At 42.4% G+C, this 20,018-nt stretch overlaps 1 protein-coding gene across 1 annotated transcript in view; it reads right to left on the bottom strand.

Moving 5' to 3' along the window:
• Positions 1 to 12,415: 12,415 nt before the first annotated feature.
• The window catches only part of SUDS3 (SDS3 homolog, SIN3A corepressor complex component), a 34,629-nt gene continuing 27,026 nt past the window's right edge, over positions 12,416 to 20,018 (bottom strand). The window contains exons 11-12 of the mRNA XM_006266413.4: positions 15,388 to 15,472; positions 12,416 to 13,215 (exon numbers count right to left, since the gene is read on the bottom strand). Of these exons, the coding sequence (XP_006266475.1) occupies positions 13,117 to 13,215; positions 15,388 to 15,472 (184 nt within the window). The 3' untranslated portion in view covers positions 12,416 to 13,116. The remainder of the gene's footprint in view (positions 13,216 to 15,387; positions 15,473 to 20,018) is intronic.

Consider the following 20,018-nt stretch of genomic DNA (forward strand, 5'->3'; position numbering starts at 1 on the left):
TGGTCTCTTTGTTGGACAGCAGGGGATCTCAAGAGCATTGATTAGGCAGGAAAGCAGGGCGCTATTGCACTGGCTCCTGCTAATCCCTTTCTCTTTTGTTGACAGGCAAGTAAGACTGCCACAGCAGCGGGAAAGGAGACATACAAGGGAAGCTGCAAGTCAAAAATATTCCAATGGAATGTAATTGGTTTCTCTTTAGTGAATTGACACAAGAGTTCGTTTATAAATACGTCAAGAGCAAGTCGGTGTGAAATTGGAAATGTGAGTGGCTGGCAGCCTCTGTAGCAATGCACTGCTAGCAAAATACATGGGTTAAGAGATTAAATATGCAGGAGGTTAAGCTGCATAAATTGCAGATTGGGAGACATGTGAAAAAAATGCAGAATTTTAACCCTAATCAATTCCATCAATTCCATGATGGAAACCCTATCCTCTGCACACATTCCCTCAGACAAATTCACCTTCAAACCTAAACACAGTCTGCCTGGGTACAGGCCACTTGAGTGTTAGGACCTATGTCACTATTTATTTGACATTAGGGGGAATCCCATTGCTCCACCACTTAGAGAGTGTCCTCTGCCTTCAGCACCACTGCTTCTCACCATGGATCTTTCAGGGGGTGAGATTAGCTCTAATCCTGTTAGCGATTAGCTCCTAAAAGCATGAACACATTCAACACATGTTCACAGTGCCACAGGACACTCTGCCCAAACCAAGACAGGTTTTACTAGTCAACCAGAATAAATTATTTTAGGGTCCCTGGGTTAAAATAAAGAAAAGGGTACATGCATATCCACGCTGCTGGTATTAGTTGCCTTTTTGGTCCAATGCATCCAGAATTTCATCTTTCCTTGAAACCTCTTTTTCTTTAGAGCCCTAGTTGAGCTAATTTCACATCCTGCCCTCTCAGCTGCCACTTCTTAAACGTCCTGTGGCTGGTCTTCCATTCTATCTTGAAATATACCCGATATCTGGACAACCTTGCTACCTTATCTATGCCAACCCAGCTTTCTGTAAGATCAACAGACCTCTCAGTCCCTTGTCTCAGAAATGGGCATTACTCCCTTAAGTACAACCAGGTCATAATGCAAGAAGAAGCCTGTATACCAAGATCATGTCTGTACCACTTCCATGATACCCGTAGGACCATCACCAAAAAACATTTGCTCCCACTCAACAACTATCAAATAGCAAGAAGGCACACTGCCTTACATGAACAACTGGTGCCCCCTGAGACTGGGGCAAGGCACCATTTGTAAGCAGCAGCATCGACGACGAGTGGGGATGCCCACAGATGCTGGCAGCGGTGTCGGCAGTGGGAGGGGTGGGGGAGCAGCAAGCAGTGAGCAGGGACTGCCCACAGACACCAGCACCTGCCTGCAGAAGCCAGCAGTGGCCAGTCTCGGGGGGGGCATGTGACCCCCAGACCTCCCCATGCATCGCCTATGCTGCCTTAAAGCATGCCTAAAACATAGATCCTGAGAGTGGCACTGGGGCATGCATTCAGGACCAATCTAGGCTGACTGCACTGCCTCACATTTGGCAGAGCTTCACAGCAGCAGGCCCAACTGTAGGATGAAAGCAGTGTATGTACACAACCAGAGAATTTCTCCACATACATGTCTGGTTATACATCAGAAATTAGTGATAGGAAAGGTGTCAACTTAATTGCGATCCTGGGAGAAGGTGGATGGAGTCTGCCATATCAGGCAACGGATCCTCTCTGAGAATAGAAAAACAAAAACCCCAATCAATGGCATGGAACCCCACATGAAGACAGGTGGACTGGAGGGAAAGCTAGTGGTAGGAAGCGGCCTGCAGCCAGGTTCTCAACACAGACCAGACAGCCTGTGAGCCACAGCAAGGCATACTTTCCTCACAACAAAATGCCACTGTACTTCAGTCTTTATCCTTAGAGTGGTAGAATCTCAAGACGGATCAGCTCTGACTCTACTCCACTACCAGAGGAGGCCAGCTCTGCTCGAGTTAGGTGGAGACCTCCCACTGGGAATCACAGTCTCATTCTGGGAAAGGCCTTTAAGCTTTTTTTCATGTTGTGATGAATTTCACAGCTGTGTTCAGACATACTCACTCCTCCTTTGCTGTTGCCTTGGAGAGAATCTTCCCTATTACTGCAAACGTGTCATATAATCCCTTTTGTAAGGTGCTGCCATTCAGGAAAAGAATCAGATAAGCAGGGATCCTGGTTTTCTCTGATTAAAAATTGCAAATTCTCCGATTAAAAATCCAAAATCCGTGATAAAAATTAAAGGCCCCCCCAGCCTCCCACCCATCGCTGCTGGTGCTCTGCATGACTGCCCCCCACAGCCCTTTCAGGCCTCCTGATGCCCCTCACTCTCCCACAACAGCCCCCCAGATCCACAGACAGACACGCAGGCCCAGACATACAGACACAGATGTGCACCAGACACTGACACCCACCCCAGCAGGTAAGTGTGTGTGGGGAAGGGACAGGGCAGGTTGGGGAGAAGGGGAGGTGCTGGGGATGAGTAGATCAAGAAATGGGGGAGCATGCCCCAGTGCCCACTCCCAGGAGCAGGGCCAGGGGGTTGAACGCAGGGATGCCACTCTGCAGGCCACACACACAGCAGCCGGCCTGACAGGGACTTCACACACACAAGCCACCGCCACAACTCTGCCACTGCACCGAGCTACCATCCCACAGCCACCTGCATGGCTTTGTGGGCAAGCGGTGCAGGGCGCGGCAGCAGCAGTGGCCACCATGTGCAGGCCATATACGTGCCGCCCGGCTGGGGGGGGGGGGGGGGGGAGACCTGCATGCAGTGACCGCCACTGCGCCACCACTTATGCCCTGCAACCAGCTTCATGGCTCCACAGCGTAGTGGCGGTTGAGTGCTGGCTTGGGCCAGGGGGAGTGCTTTGTGAGCAAGCGACAAAAGGTGGGGCATGGTATGGTGGTGCCTGCCATGTGCAGGCTGCACACATGCTGTCCAGCTGGCTGGCCAGGGGAGGGGGGGCTTGTATGCAGCCGGCTGCATGGCTCCATGGCCAAGGCTCTGCAGTGGCAGCGAGGGATGGTGGCTGTGGGGGGCAGGGGGCTCGCACACGGCGGTCACTGCCGCTGACCTGTGCAGCTATGCCAGCGGTGGCAGCTGCTGTGTGCAAAACCTCCTCACGCTGCTGCTGCCACCGTGGAGCCATGCCTGCAGAGCCATGCAGCCAGCCTCAGGGCAGCAGCAGCAGTGTGGTGGCAGCCATGGCCACCGTGTGCGAGCTCCTCCATCTGCAGGCATGGCTCCTTAAACAAGAAGCAGTGGTGTAGGATGGTGGTGGGGGGTGGCGGCTGTGTGCCACCTGACTGGCTAGTGGGGACGGGGGAGTATTGCACACGGCGACCACCATCACCTCACACCACTGCTGCTGCTGCTTGTTTGCAGAGCCAGGCCCACGGACAGGGGGGTCATGTGCAGCACAGCTCCATAGGCAAGCAGCATTGGTGGTGGCCACCGCATGCGAGCCTCCCTAGCTCTAGACAAGAGCTCTTTGCAAAAGCGGAGGATCCGCAGATTTCTCAGCTAAAAGGGGGAATCCGTGTTTTCTCCGATAAAAACAGGGAATCCGTGGTTTTCTTTGTTCTTCCGTGGGAAACAGAAAACCCGAATCTCTCCTGATAAGACTAAGCAGGTAGTTGGTCATTACTGCTTGGCTTGTCCTCTTCTCTCTGCTCCTACCCTAACTTGCTCCAGACACATGCGTAGTCCTGTCTTTCAAACTGTAGACTCTTTGGGGTGAAAGCAGAGACGGGCAATTATTTCGGGCAGAGGGCCACTTATTGAGTTTTGACAAGCCATCAAGGGCCACATGACAGGCAGTCAAGGGCAGATAAATATTCATTTTCTAAATTTTTTCAGGGCCCCATGGGCCAGATAGAATGGTCTGGCAGGCTGCATTTTGCCCACCCCGGGGCTAGAGACATGTTACTACACAATTCACTGCTTAACACAGTGAGACCCTGGATTACTTGACCTCTAGGCATTATAGCTGTGTTGTTGTTTTTCTTTTTTTAAATAAAGTTTTAAAATATTATTAAACTATTAAAACTGTGCCAGAGTGGAAAAAAAGTTTTGCATACCTCTAGGTGAACACAGATGAACCCTTTAAAGCATCACGTGCACTGCTGTCACTTGACAGCCAATGCAGAAGCATCAGTGAACCACACCGAAACTGCTCACTGTGATAAAACACTTAATATTTATAAGGCCATGGAGCATTACCTCAGGCTATTGGTACATTCACATCCATTTAAAAAAAACAACCCAAAAAACACACCAACATTTAAACAGCATATGGCACAGACAGAAGGTTGAAACCAGTTGCAAACAGAGATAACGGTATAAGCCTCATTTTATCCAGCTTACAATAGGCAACCGGCTGGGTGGACTAACCAATCCTGATCAACCCACAAAGGGAAAGATCTAGACAGTTCAGATCCAGGGATCGTTAACAGAAATGCCTCAATTTGTAGTAACTGAGACAAAGCAGCCTTGTCTGCATAGGGAGAAGTTAAAGGCCATAGACCTCTTCAGAGTCAGGACTTAAATCCTATAAAAGCATAACAAAGTAAATAAATACCTTGAATTGCACCAGACAGCAAGTAGGAAATTAGAGCACCTTATGGAGCTGGCGTAATATTTAAGATCTCTTGCACCAACCACTAGGCTGAATAGGTTGCTTTGTTCTTTAAGATCTCTGGCTCTCCACTGACTGAGGGGAGCCCAATGCAAAATGTATTACAGTGATCCAGATTAGAACAGAGAGGAGCACTGAAAAGTGTGAGTGCAGGTGCTAAAGGGGAATGGCATTTTTTCTTCCTAAGAATCCAGTGATAAATAAGGGTCCAACTTAGACCACTGCCATTTGACAAAACAAGAACTCAACAGATCAAAGCCCACACACCCTGCTCAACTTTGCAGAGGCTTCACTGTCACACCAGGATCTTTTTTGAAAATACCTTCAGGCAAATTTACTTTCCTGTAGGCTCAGTCCTCTTCAATAAGCATCAAAAAAGCTCAGACACTATACCACCCCCATCTTCAGGAAAAGAGCAGAGTATCAGTGGTTCTGCAACCCAGTACCCCTATCACCTGCAGCCTCCTGTGCTCAAATGATTCCTCCAATACACCCTGGGAATGGAGCCCAGAAAAGGATATGCAAACTCCTTTACTTCTTTAGCTGAAGGCAAATACAGCTCGTCAGCAATTGACAAACAAAAAGAGAGATCTACAGAGTTCAGTGCAGGTTAGGCACTACAGGATATTCTCCTAGACATCCTATTTCTCTAACTTCAGGCAAAGGCTGGGAGATACATATAAGTTGTTTTCCTTTGCAATTCAGCCCAGATCCTCAGAATTTTCTCTGCCAAAGCAAGCTGTTCTGATAGATGGGCAAGTAACATTTTTTTTATTATTATTATTGTCCTAGTAAGATAGGTTTAATAGATTGTGAACAGTTGCCAGCTTTGGAATATCAGTTTTGCAAAGCTGCTTCTCACTAGTCAGAGATGATAAGCTCTACTACTGTATTAATATTTTAGAAGCAGTTGCATTGTGTGTACAGGAGACATAGCCCTACATCCTAATAGAGGATCTTTAAAAAAGTTAATATTTTTGTACTACATTTTAGTAATTTAAAAATTGAGGTCCATAGTTTTCTCTACTTTAGAGAACATGTTTAGCACTGTAGGAGCTTTTTTTGTCAGAATATTTTTCCTGTATGTTTATGTTAATCTTTATGCAATTACTTCACATGACTTGGTATTATCAGCAATAACGCTAAATCTGCACAGTTGCTTAGTGCCTGATGCCCTGGTAACTGTCATACTAAAGTTATTACATTACATTAGGACATTAACATTCACATGGATGCAAACAGCCTCTGGTAGAGGTTTGAGGGCTTTGTTTTAAATAAATAAAGGGATTTTTTTCATTTGTGTATAAACAGGCTTCTTACACAGACAATTTCATCACTAGTAGTGTCTTTTTTGCACTAATCCATACCACTTGTGCTACTTTTTAAAACCATACCATCGTGGGGGAAAATCATACCTTGATTATGAAAATGTTTAATTATACAAGTACATGAGAACTGGAAGTAATTTTTTTGTGAAGCAGCTTAGAAGAGATGAGTGATCTACATACTTTAGTGCTTTGTTCTGATAGGCAATGTACCTATTACTAACATGATCCTTTATAACACTTACAAGTTTCTTTGCATGTATTTTTACTGCATTTGCATTAGAGGAACAGGAGCTATTTGTCCATATTGTCTGTTCCTAAGAAACTGACCAGGAACAAAATCAAGATGCTCACATTCATATCTGTATTGGAACAAGATTATTATTTGATACCTTGGACAAGATTTTCAGGCTATTTAGCCTCTTAAAGGTAAAGATGGATCATAGCCTACTGGAATTTTCACAAATACCTAGGCAGGTTAGGTGTCTGCTTCCCACAGATTTTAATAATTTTAATAAGCAACAGGAGTACCATTTTTTTAAATGAAAATAATTTGAAGTAGATTTTTTTAAAATGGATGCTAGCACCAATTAACATAAAAAAAAAAGTGGGCACCTAACCTGCACTTCTGAAAATTCTGCTAGGCTCCAACCTACAAGTTACAGGGGTGGGTAGACGAGAACAGGATGGATTTCAACACTGACAAGTGCAAGGTGCTGCACCTGGGGAGGGAAGAACCAGCAAGCTGGGGAACTCCCTTTTCATCAGTGCAGAGGCAGAAAAGGATCTTGGAGTCATTACTGATGCCAAAATGAACATGGGCCCACAGTGTGGGGACGTGGTCAGGAAGGCAAATCGTAACTTGTCATGCATCCACAGATGCATCTCAAGCAGGTCCAAGGAGGTGATCCTTCCCCTCTATCCGACATTGGTCAGGCCGCAGTTGGAGTACCGCATCCAGTTCTGGGCGCCGTACTTCAGAAGGGATATGGACAACATGTAGAGGGTCCAGAGAAGGGCCACTCGCATGATCAGGGGCAGCAGGGCAGGCCCTACGAGGAGAGGCTACGGGACCTGAACCTGTTCAGCCTCCACAAGAGAAGGCTGAGGGGGGATCTAGTGGCCTGTTACAAACTAGTCAGGGGAGACCAGCAGGCATTGGGGGAGTCCTTGTTCCCCCCAGTTGCTACCAGGAGTGACCAGAAATAACAGTCACAAGCTGGCAGAGGGTAGATTCAGACTAGATATCAGGAGGCGCTACTTCACTGTCAGGGCAGCTAGGATCTGGAACCAACTTCCAAGAGAAGTGGTGCTGGCTCCTACCCTGGGGGTCTTTAAGAGGAGGCTACACGAACACCTTGCCGGGGTTGTTTGACCCCAGTACTCCTTCCTGCCATGGAAGGGGGTTGGACTTGATCTGCTCAGGTCCCTTCCAACCCTACCAACTATGAAACTAAGTTTAAGGGAAAAATAGCTCTGAAAATCCAGGTCTATGCCTTTCAAGTTTTTAAAATTAGTCAATCACTCTCCTACTCTGTTTTTTTTCTGGAAAGATTACAAGTTTGCCGGGGGTGGGGTGGAAATCCACACAGTCAGGCTTTTTTCAACTCTTAATTGATTTCTCAAGTCTGAATGAACCAATCCAAGTTAATTTTTTCCCCTCTCTTTGCCTGAGCTAGGCAAGCTGAAACCAAAAATAATTAAAGGAAAAGCTTTTCTGCACAACAGAACCTGGAAGTACCAACATTGGAAAAGTGTAAATACCAGTATTTGCTCAACTGAGAAAATATTTAATGCAAGACACGGCATTGTGGCATTTAAAAAGCTTGAGTTGGCATTGATATAGCATATTTAAGAGATCACAGTAAATTAAAATCTTACTGGGTTGTAACTTTAAACAGGTTTATTTAACAAAATCCTTTTACCTACTCTGCTAATTAGAGAATGTGGAAATTATTCTGAAAAACAGTAATTCGTCTGGACATTTGTTGTTTCATGAATACTGGAAGCTACATACAGCCAAATACAAACCAACTCATATGTCAAAACTATAAACTCAAATCAAGCTTTTCCTCTTCTCGATAAAGCACCATTATTGTTGCCATGAAACAGAAAACAAAGATGTTTGATAGATGTATTAAAAGAGTTTGTTTCCCAAACCTAGGTAAGCAAAATACTTGTTAACCAACATGCTCTTTGATGGGATTTTTCAGAAGTGGAAGGACAATATTGTCTAGGCACTTAAACACTGGTTTAAAAAAAAGGACAAGATACACAGCTGTACAATGGTTTAATGTAACAGAGAATGTGGTATATAAAGTTACAACCCCCTCCCGCCCCCATTGGAGGGGCAAGCAGAGGGGACAGTAAAAGTACATCAGTGCAATTGCTGTGCCTGCTGCCATCTTGGGTTAGACATTTGCCCCAAAATAGGCTTTTATCTGTTCTCCCACTACTTAGCAGCAAGGTACTGTAATAATACCTACTGTGATAGCACTCAGGACAGCTAGTCAAAGCTAAATGAACACACTCAGGGCAAAACTGAAACTTACACTCACGAATCTGGAGCAAAAATCCAATGAAAGTAAAGTGATTTGGCTGCATAATGTTCATAACACACAAGCGTGAAAACTTGTTTCCTGCTGCGTTTGGTATATTTGCCAATTTTCTCACTGGAGAGCTTCTGGATGGAAACCTTCAAAGTACCAAAGAGAGTCAGACACCAAAATGCTCTTGAAGGTTGCACACAGTTGATTCTGCATCAGTGAACCAACCCCTTTTTAACCCAAGAAAACTTCCAGTATATTTGAATGATTCAGCATTTACTGAACAAGTTTAAAAAGAAAACTGATGTTCTCCCACACTCACCCCCCTTTTCAAAAAGAAAGTGAAATAAATGCCCAACATAAGTCTGAAACAGACTGCTACACAGACCTCATCAACTGCTTATTTTGGCAAAGGATCCACCATTTTCACATTCATATTTCAATACCAGAACGTAAAAAAAATTGTGTTACACACATGTTTAAGAGTTATGCACTTCTGAAAGGTGCTACAAAATATTTTTGTATTTTGTTCATTTGTGGGTTAAATCCTTCTAAAAAAATATTATAGTGACAAAAGTCAACTCCCATGTAAAAGCAGGATCTCATGCATTTATTTGGAAAATGAATGAGAAGGTACTCAGTCAACAGCAAGAAATATCAAAAGCTTCACTGCATTTTAACCAGGATTACTATTCATGTGTTTGGTCTTCACAGGCTTTATTTTGACACAGAACATTTTCAGGTCAATCCTCTTCTAATATTTAGAAGCTTAAGGCCTCCTTCAGCACCAAATAAGGTGTTTCACGGATGAGACATGGGATGATAAAAATGCCACTGACTAAATTGTTTGAAAATAAAATATGGAGTACCTGGATAAAGTTTCTTTACTTTTTGTTGCTGGGGTTGAATCTAATTTTTATAATGACAGACTGAGACAAAAGCTTACTCAAGTCATCAGTTCTTTAGAGATTGAAAAAAGTGCCCAACTCTCCTAAAAATGGGATATTTTCAGTAGAAGTAGTAAGGTTAACTAGAAAAAAAGCTGAACAATTACATATCAGAATTTACTGAAGTTCAAAGGCAGATATGGGGAATGGGGAGGGGGTGGGTTTAAAAGGAACACTAACAAAAAAAGTAAGGGCAGCTAATGAAGACATGAGAACTCTCAGAACTAAAAATACTCAGAAGGGCTGTATTAGCTAATACTCTTATTCTTCCTGCAAGCATTCAACAGTTTCATGCACCAAAATATAAACACACAAGAGCATAATGAAAACTCAAAAATTAGAATGTGAAAAATAGGCAGGCAAGGTGCCTTGTGTAGATGTAATATCTTGTATTAGACCAGCTGAGTTGGAAAAAAAGTTCTTTGCAAGCTTTCAGGCACAATCAGCCTTCTTCAGGCATAGGGAGTCTCTGCTGTTCTGAGATCTCCAAGGAATGAAAGAAGCTAAAAGTGTGACAGGATGTCAGTGGGAATGTAAATAGGTGGAAATTTGGAAAACAAGAAGGTAGAGAAGGGGAGGGTGGAGGGAGGGGGGAAAATGAGAGGGAAATAGTGCCAAAAGGTAAGTAAGGGAGACTCTACTGTAGTTGAGTTCTACAAGGTAGAAAAGAGGCAGTCTGTGAAAAAGTAAATAGATGAATATTAGGAAGACAAAAGGCTAGAAAAAGAGGAGAGGGGAGGAAGGGGAGGAAAAAGTGTAAATGTTAAGGTCAGGCAGGTACCTGGTGAATCAGATGTCAGGTCATTCAGTTGGTCTAATAAAAGATATCACATCTGCCCAAAGAGCCTTGCCAGCCTATGTCCTTAGACCAACATGGCTATAACCAAAAACCCTAGAATGTGAAAATGGAATTTGAGGTTAAGACCAGGTTCTTCTTACCCGTTTTCCTTTAACCTGCAACACTGAGATTAACTAGGATTGGCACTTATGAGCTACAAGGAGCCTCCCACCATTCAGCTCTTGTTCTTGTTCAATAGCACACATTTACTAAGTTTATTTCCTTCCCATCGTGATCATTTATGAAACATTAATACTTATCTTCTCTAACTACATACTTCAGTGCCAAGCTGCCTCCTCAGTTCAGTCACAACCGCACAGAGTATCATTCATCACCAAACAAAAGAGAACTTTTCCCAAAATTACATTAACATAAAGCGTAGGACAGATTACAGGACATTTAACAGGTTATGTTAGACCATTTGACTTTCACCTCTAGAAAAAAATTGTTCCAATTCTGATTAGACAAGAAACTGGAAGTAGCTATTTCCCCAGAGATGGGGAAGGGGTACAAAGGCAGGCCATTACCACAGCTGCTGTTTCAAACAAGATCTAGAGCTGAAACAGTAGGGGAAGGTACCGATTAAGATTTAGGTGCAATGACAAAGCATTGTAATGAAGCTTAACATGCATACATCCATACCATATCCATCTCCTAAATGGTTGTGCCTCTTCCATGCACTGCCAAGACTCACCCCAAAATGATTAGTAAAGTTATAGAAGGGGAGGCCACCTGCTGATAATGGGCTGGCAGGAGACCTGCCTAGCATTGACACCAGGTTTCCAACTACCTCCCTCAAAGACATGTAAACACTAAATGATTTGGTTAAGAAAGTCTTCTTATTCCCTTAGCTCTTTAAGAACCACAATGTTTGTTTCAAGGCTCAATGACAAATCTCATTTGCTATATCCCAGTAGAGAAGTGAGCTGCATCACAACAGAAAGTTGCAAGTATGCTATTAGCATGAGTAATTTCTACCTGTGATACTGCAGTTGCAGCAAATATAGCACATCTTCAAGAGGTGGGAAACTGACCTCCTTCCTTCCCTCCCACACAAAGGCTGCAGATGTGTCAAAGACTCCAAATAATATAAATACGTACGATGTCACAGCTGCAGTCAGAATATCAGAAGCTCAGCTCCTAGATTCTACAATGGACCCATGTATGAGGATACAGATTCATTATTGGGACTTGCCTGCCACCCAACTGCAGTGAGCAAAAAAATGGAACTGGTAGTTTAAAATATGTTATTTTATCCTGGTACAAATGAACACAAGACTGAGCTCCAACAAAACAAAACAACACAACTTCCCCCCCCGCAGGTCCACCCCCCCCCCCCCCCCCCAAAAAATCAGCGTACAAGCAAGAACACCCTGAAGGTGGCAGATACTGAAAAGACAGTGCTACAACTCTTCAGTTTTTTGGTGCAAATCAAAATTTGCTCATACATAAGGAAGACATGTAAGAAGGTTTCCTATTTTGCATGTTCATGCAGTTGCATCTGCTCATGGTATTAGTGGCCTCTGGCCATGACTGGGAACAAGGTATAAAATAGATGCCAAAATCCACAGAGGTTTAAATACCACCAAAAGTAGTTTATGACCACTACCAGTTTAATATTAGAGAGCTTGCAGAACTGTTGGAGCCACTGCTATAAAGGTGCATCTGTATCTTCTAGAATTAATATCCTTGAGATGGAAATGTTTTGTATGACTTTTAGCAGTTTAAATTGTACTTATATTAATAATGTAATACAAAATTTACATGCCAAAAGTTATAATATTAATATGAAACCTAATTTCCACAAAACACAATACAAAACACTTCCCTTTTGCATGTTAACACTGCTTTTCATTGCCAGGTCTCTTCTGAGGGCATAAAAGCTCTAACAACATAAGTTACCCATCAACTAATCCAGTATGACTCATTCAACTTGGGTCATCAATATGAAGAACTTAATCATACTTTTCAGTGCTACACAGTAATCAGACAGTCTCACATTCTAGTTCGTAGTTCAGTTAATTAATCTTTTGGCTCATACTCACCCACCTACTTCAGGTAATCTAGGCTAGTAGTCAAGACACACTCTTTGCTTGTTCCATGAAAGGTTTTTAATGGGAAGAGAAAGGAAGCTTTGGACTATATGAGATTGTTTAAGCATATTAAGAAGTCCACTAGAATTGCAGCACGTTAAAAGTTTCTAGAATGCTTTTCACACTTTCCTTAAAAAAATCCTCATTGTGCCTCATTGCATGGACAAATCTTTCACTGGTTCAGCCCACAGAATTAATGTCATATACCAGATGTTGTTACAGAAGTGCAGCTGAAAGTTTGCAGGATCACTCATTTGCTCAGCATCCTGAGTTTTAGGAAAATAAAGAGCCAGCTTGACAAAAAGCAGCTGTTCCCCCCCCTCCCCCCCACCATTTCCCCTGTCCCCACAATGGTCTTGATTCAAATATAAGTTATGGTGTTTTCAATGTACATATTCATTTCATGGTGCAGAGATGTGAAAATGAGAAAATATAATGCAGGGTCTTCTTAAAGAGTCTCCCAAAAACAAAGAAAACCTTCAAGAAGTTTTATGGCAAAGTCCAGAAGTAGTCCAGGGCAGTGCTTGGGTGTCACTAGAGATTTAAGGACTATTGGGAACAATGTGGCCAGCCACAAACTGTCTCACAAAAGGCCATAACAGCATACTCTGTTGCCAAGGTTGAGTGGACAGACTGAGATATTCCCTGTAAGAGGTTCGTTTCTTTCTTTTAAAAAAGGATCAAGAAAGAGCACAGTCATGCAGCTGAACGCCGACGGATCACAAAAACCCCTCGCTGAAGCTGTCCCAGATAAATCCTCATTTTTGTGCTGTCACTGGTTTTCCTCACCCAGATCTGCACAAAAGAGATAAAAGGGAAAGACCCCAAGATTAGTCATATGAAGAAAAATGTTTCAGGGATCCTTAATATCAGCCTAAAAACAGATCTTTCTATTCCTCCTGGGAAAATGGAAAACATGGTTTTAAAGAAAACCACACACACCACCTTGCTGTAAGAGGAAATAATCTATCCTAACACCAGCTTTTTCTCATCTACTTTCTGACCTCAATAACTAACAAGAAGAATTACTTGTCTTTAGCATCATCAGGAATGCAGAGGTCTCTTTCATGACCATTCACAACAGGAAGCTTGATTAGCTAAAGCTAAATGCAAGAATAAGTCTCCCTAGACGCACAGATCATAAAATTACCTGTCCTGGGATTTGTTCAGACAAGTAACTATTAGTCAAATGAAAAGCTTGCTCTGATTTTGTTCAGTGAAGCATTTCCCACAATGCATTAAATAAATTGTATTTGAAGATTAAAAAAAAAGTGCTTGCTTTTTAAATACCTGCACTGAAAAATTCTTACTACTGCAGATATACAAATATATTTAAAATGACAAATTGCTTCAATAGAAATAACCATTCAGAATACTTTTTTTAAAAGTTAAATCAAAAACACTGTCAAGTTTAGATTCCAAATAGCAGAGACCTTTACAACTGACTGAGAAAAAGGTTTTCTGTTTTTTTAATGTTGAAGATATGTACACTGGCAAGAGAACTTGCATTTTTTAAATGCCAGTGTAACCCTATCATTTAGAACTTTATGATCCTTAATGTTAATTGTAATAACGTTAATCAAATTAGCCATTTCAGGATTTTTAATAATGCATCCGTTGGCAAATTGCTACAATTCATTTAAATAATCAGCCAGTGAACCTAATGATTGTTCCATAATTATTCTCATTATCGTAACAAAAAGAATTTCCATTTGTGATTTGTTTTGTTAGAAGGAGAAAAAAATTATTACCAATGTTGATACACATTAGAGGTATTGTTTTGGTTGATTAGGTTTATTGAAATCAAGAAACCCTACACCAACTCTTTAATTTCTTAAAAAGGGTAGTAATTCACAATGCCACATATGAACTTTCTTTGCACAATTCTGACATATTTCTCATATGCCAAGTCTGTGTTAGATGTTAATTCATATCAATCCTAGCTGCCCATCCCTTTTAGATTAAGTCAGCAGTGTCGGGACCATTGATAGGTACTTTTAGGTTAATAGCTAGGGAAAAAATAGTCTTTGTACATGTAAATTTGGTGACCAGATTTCAATTAATACCTCTGACGCCTCAGTGGCATCTGGCTTTTTGGGGGTTTGTTTTCTTTTTGTTTGATATTAAATGTAAATAAATATTTTCAGTAAGTTTAGAGTTTAAGTACCGTTTGAATAGAGATTTTAAATCCACCACCAGACAGGTGCAATTCAAATGGCCTTCATGCTTCCTAACCAATTCCACAATTTGGGCATGGTAGGATCACCATAGCCATGGGTAAAAAATATTAAGCTTCCCACCACATTAGCCTTCTGCCTTTCTTGAATGCAGACTACCATTTGCTTAATGATGTTGTGACAGATTCTTATCTACCAAAGACTAACCCATAACCATCAACATAAATTTGATTTATTGCCTGAAATCAAACAGGAGTCCTGCTGCCAAAAGCAAGCTGCAGCTTTACAGAATAGGGTCACCTCAAGAATTCAAGCAATTAGATTCTCACTCTGCAGTCCCACTTCTTGAGGGAAGTGGTCAATGTAAATAATGAGAAGAAATCAGCAGAAGACAAGAGGATAACATACTGCAGTTTTACTAGGCTGACTGAATACCAAAAGCATTGGCAAGCAAAACTGAAGGGGAATAATCTGTCAAAACACAAGGAAATGCTGCAAATTCAAATGAAATCCAACCATAAAAATTTACATTTTTAAAACCTGCTAATAACACAGATTGCTGCCAGTGATGTTCTCTCTCATAAAGACTGTGGAGCAAATAGTTGTTCAATTACACTTCAGATTTTTTGCTAACTCCACACAACCATACCTTCCCACAAAGAAGAAGGTTGCTATCCCAACAGGCAATCTGAATCATGAGTACAAATGTCTTTTTAAACCCTACCAGACAATTAGCTGCACTAATCCATGGTACTGTTTTATTGTTACTAAAAGTAAAACAGCCTCTTACCTCATTGGCTCCCACAGAGCTGATCACACAGCTGATCTTAGTGTTCTCTTTTGACTCTAGGTAAATAGCCTGACTCTTGTGATACCTGCAAAAAAGCAATGGGTACAACCATTAGCCACTGCTGAGGTCTCATCTTCTGCTTGTGAAGGCTCATAAAATAAGGAGTAGCTTGATTTATGAATCAGGTTTTATAAGCATAAGAAAATAAGAGCATAAAAGATTTCCTCTTTCCTTAGCAAATACACATCACAACATAGGTATAGGTATAGGCTACACTACCCTTTCCCCTTCAACTCCGGAGGCAACCATAACATATACTACTAGTAGCAGCTCATCTCATCCCACCCTTCTAGCAAATTAGGGGAACTGGTAAACTGCAGCAGATTTAAGACGTTACTTAAATAAAATTATATAATACATTTATAATAAAATTATATATAATCAACATAACAGTATGCAACATTCACTCACAGAAGTAGACAGCAATGTTAGTCTGGAGTCAGGCAGAAGGCAGGGTAGAAATGCACCTTATAGACCAACTAAATCAGAAGTATGTAGCATAAACTTCCCTTAACAGTTGCAGGGCATTAACACTAAGGCTGATCTAAAGGGATCGGAAGGAAACAAGCAAATAGTCCAGACTATATAATCTTTTAGGAAGTTAGAGAAAAAACTAGATAAACTATTTTTAAAAAACAACTTATGTTATTAACACAAAGAAATAAGAAATTGCATTTCTTCAGGCATACAACTGGTTCCTGGCACAGACAATGAAGCACTGAAACAAGTTTCAAGCCCTGCCCCGCCCCCCCCCACTCTTATTTTTTAACCAAGGTGCAGCTTTCCAGGTAACTGCTGGTCCTCTGGCAGCATCCTACCCCCAGCTAATCTCCTCCTCCACCAGCTTCCTACAAGACTTCAGTACCCAAGCCCCAACACTCAGCTGAACTTTTCCTACAGCACAGTTTCACCAGGGACCCAAATACGGTTGAGCAGATGGTGGCTCAATGGCCCTATTCTGGCAATGTCAGGAAATACTTGAATTGTGAATTATCAACAGGAGCTGCAGCATCACTGTAGCCACCTTGTCCGTGGAATCAAAGCTCCAAACTGTCTCACTAGGGACATAGCCTGAGACTTACTATTGGCAAGAGATACACTTGGATTACTAGAACTTTTGGTGCTAAGTGAGCTACTTTAGAACAGCAAGGAGAAATGTACACATACAATGTTTTAATACTTCACTTCTCAATTCCTAGATTTTCTTAATACCCAAACCTGTCAATTAGAGTCTGTATTAGGAAGAAGGCAAGCCATCAGTTCATAGGCACGCTGTATTTAAGCCTGCCCAGGTTTTCTCGCTTATATAGCATACTAGGTAAAATATGGTCTTATTTATGTCTACGGCATTAACTACCCAAAGGGGAAAAATGTTAAAAAGCTCCCCAATTCATACAGCTTTCACAAGCTTAGTTTCAAAGTCCCAGATTTAGCTTTCTGCATGGAAGGCCCCTGTTACACATTACGTATATTACACAATTAACTAGTTAAATGTGCAATAAATTTAGACTGGCCACATGTGCAAAGACAGACAGGCCACAAGCACAAAGTAATTATCACACAACTAACTGGTTAGTTGTGCAATAAATTTAGACTAGCCATGTGTGGAAAGTAATCATCACACAATAAAAATTACTATCCAGCTATAAAAGAGCCAACTAACTATAAAGTTAGTGCTGGAAAATGTATAACAACTCTATAGCTGATTTCTTTAATATGAATGTATAGTGGGGTCTGAATACACACTTATTAATAAAGTATGCCAGCAAAGCTCTTTGGTCTCTGTGATTTTGCCCAAGAGAATTCTGTAAGCAGAAGTCGCACAATAAATTATCTGTTTCAGTGTAATTGGGGAACAATCTTAGAGTAGAGAGATAGATGCTCTACAGTTTGAGAAGGGTAAGATTTCCACCTCTGCTCTTATTATATCACCTTAGGAAATACTTGGCTCACGCATAATTTCTGGAGCCATTACGGCTTAATTTCTGGACCATCACTCTCACACATTTTGGTATACATGATGCTTAGCTTAGACAGATAAATTGCAGAATTCACCCAGTACTTGCTCAGTATGCATCTCCTCACACTCTGATTGGCTAACTGCCATTTCTTATTATGCAAATCCTTATATTATTGTTATGGTTATTTCCACAATAACCACAGTGTAGACATGGAAACCTCTAGCAACTGAATCTATTCTGTTCTATTTTGTTTGGTTCCCATACTCCGAATTGATAGGCTGCTTCCCAGTAACAAAGATAATAGGCTCGGTTTCACTCCCTTTAGCTGCAGCAAAAATATTCTACCACACTAAACTCCAAATAAAACAAAAAAAAACCCCGCACCAAAAAACCTGGGTTAAAAAAGGGCACAAGAAAGGGATTATGATGATAATGAGTTTCATGATGAACTTCTTCAGGTGGAAACTTCAGCAAGTTCCCAGGAAGCTTACTAGTAACCACAGTTTGGGCCAAGAGCTGTTTATTCAGTTAAAACTTAATTTCTGTCACTTCAGCTGGAGAAGCTCATTTGCCGCCTGGGAGTGGGGCTCAATGTCCTTCAGCCCATTCAATCATCTGTGTTGGCTAATGCCATTGCTAGCCACCTTCTAAAAGTGGCAAGAGCCCCCTCTAACAACAAGGATTTTGAGCAAAGAGTATGTGAAGAATGGTATAATTTCCATCAAAATGTTTAAAACCAATATCCTCCACAAACCTTTTCACCAACAGAACTCGATTGTGCTTTGCAAAATTAAAATCTGGCACTGCAACTGGCTATGACAACATGCACCCAGAGTTTCTGAAACATCTCAGCCCTTGAGCTTGTAATTGGCTTCTACTCTTCTTCAAACATATCATGCATAAAGGATGAATTCCATCAGCATGGTGCCAAGCAAAAACCACTGGCCTACCCAATCATGGCAAAGACCCACAACCAGCAGCAAGCTACCAACCTATCTTCCTCCTGTGTGTCCAATACATGAGACTTGAGAGACTAGTTCTGCAACATTTTTCCAGTAATTGATTCTGCCCTAAACCCAGACCAGGCTGGATTCTGCCGCAGCTGGAGTGCTTGCAATCAAGTTCTAGCCTTAACCACTTTAACTGAAAATGGCTTTCAGAAAAAACAGAAGACTGGTGTCATCTTCCTTGATTTAACAGCAGCATATGACACTGCCTGGCATACTGGTTGTCACTGTACCAGGCAACTCAGCTCCCAGAACTCCTGGGAGTGAGAGGTTTCCCACCCTGACTAGCCCCAAGCAAAGGGGGAGCTCAGCTCAGCAGGGGCTGAGAAAATACTCACCTCCCTTCCAGTTGCCTGGGGCAGGAATGCCGAGACGCATGTGGCATCTCCTGCATGTTTTAAAAGCACACTCTCCCTGTGTGTGGGAGGGCGGGTGTGCTTCTGCTGATGTCATAAGAAGGTGTGCGGGGCACTAGCAAGCCCCGGACACTGGCACATCCGGTTGTCCCAGCTGCAGGGAGCATCCCTGTGACACCGGAGGAAGCCGGCACAGGCAGGCAAAGGAAGAAGCCTGCACAGGCAGCCACGTAGCAAGGCAGCCGCACAAGCTGGCATTACACAGGAGGGGCTGGCATAGTCAGCAACAAGGGAGTGTGAGGGGCATTGCCCTGTTGGAGACTTGACATTTAAGCCCCTGAGGGCAACAGGTGGGAACTGCTGCTGGAGAGAACCCACCACTGGATGTCAGGTGCACCTATAAACTTATAAAACACATCTCCAGAAAACTGCTTTAAAAAACAAAACAAGAAATAACCTACCTGCCTAACTTGCAGGCTCCACTTGGGATGCCAATGCCTCCATGCTATGTTCATCTCCTCTTGCACTGTGTTATTCAGTTGCAGACTACTAAGCCCCTGTATGGGCTCCCAGCTGCATGTTACAATGAGTCTTGTGTCACGCAAATTACATCCCACTCCACTCCTAATGTTACCAGTCCTCAGTAACATTGCTCCCCCCCATCTCTGCCACACAAATACTGAAGTAAACTTACTAGCCAAATTTTGTAATTATCCTATGCCCAGTGGGACATATTCCACCCACCAATAGCTCGGCTGCCCTCAAGATGTCCAATATGGTCCACCCTTGCAAAACTCTTTGACTTTTCCTTACTTACTCGATGACACAAAGAATGGTCAGCCACAAACCCCAAACAACTACCACAACATCTCTAACCCTACAGTGAGTTAACCAGGATTTAACTGACCATACCACTATTGGGCATTTCTGTACCATTTTTTAACTGGACAGGGTGACTGTACCTCAACCCTATACCAATGGGGCCTTCGCAATAACAACCTTTGTGGACAAATTTAAATCATGTCCCCCATTGTTGACTCATGTCCATTTACTATGCTACCTGGTGGCTGTCAAGCTCATCACACTGGTCATGACATTACCTTAAGAAATAATATGCTGAATAATATGGCTGGATAGGCATCTGGCTGGGGTCATCTGACCCCAGCACTCTATCCTGCCTAGGCAGGGGGTCGGCCTCGATGATCTGTTGAGGTCCCTTCCGACCCTAGCATTTATGAATCCATGAA

The sequence above is a fragment of the Alligator mississippiensis genome, chromosome 10, assembly GCF_030867095.1.
Source record: "Alligator mississippiensis isolate rAllMis1 chromosome 10, rAllMis1, whole genome shotgun sequence".
NCBI lineage: Eukaryota > Metazoa > Chordata > Crocodylia > Alligatoridae > Alligator > Alligator mississippiensis.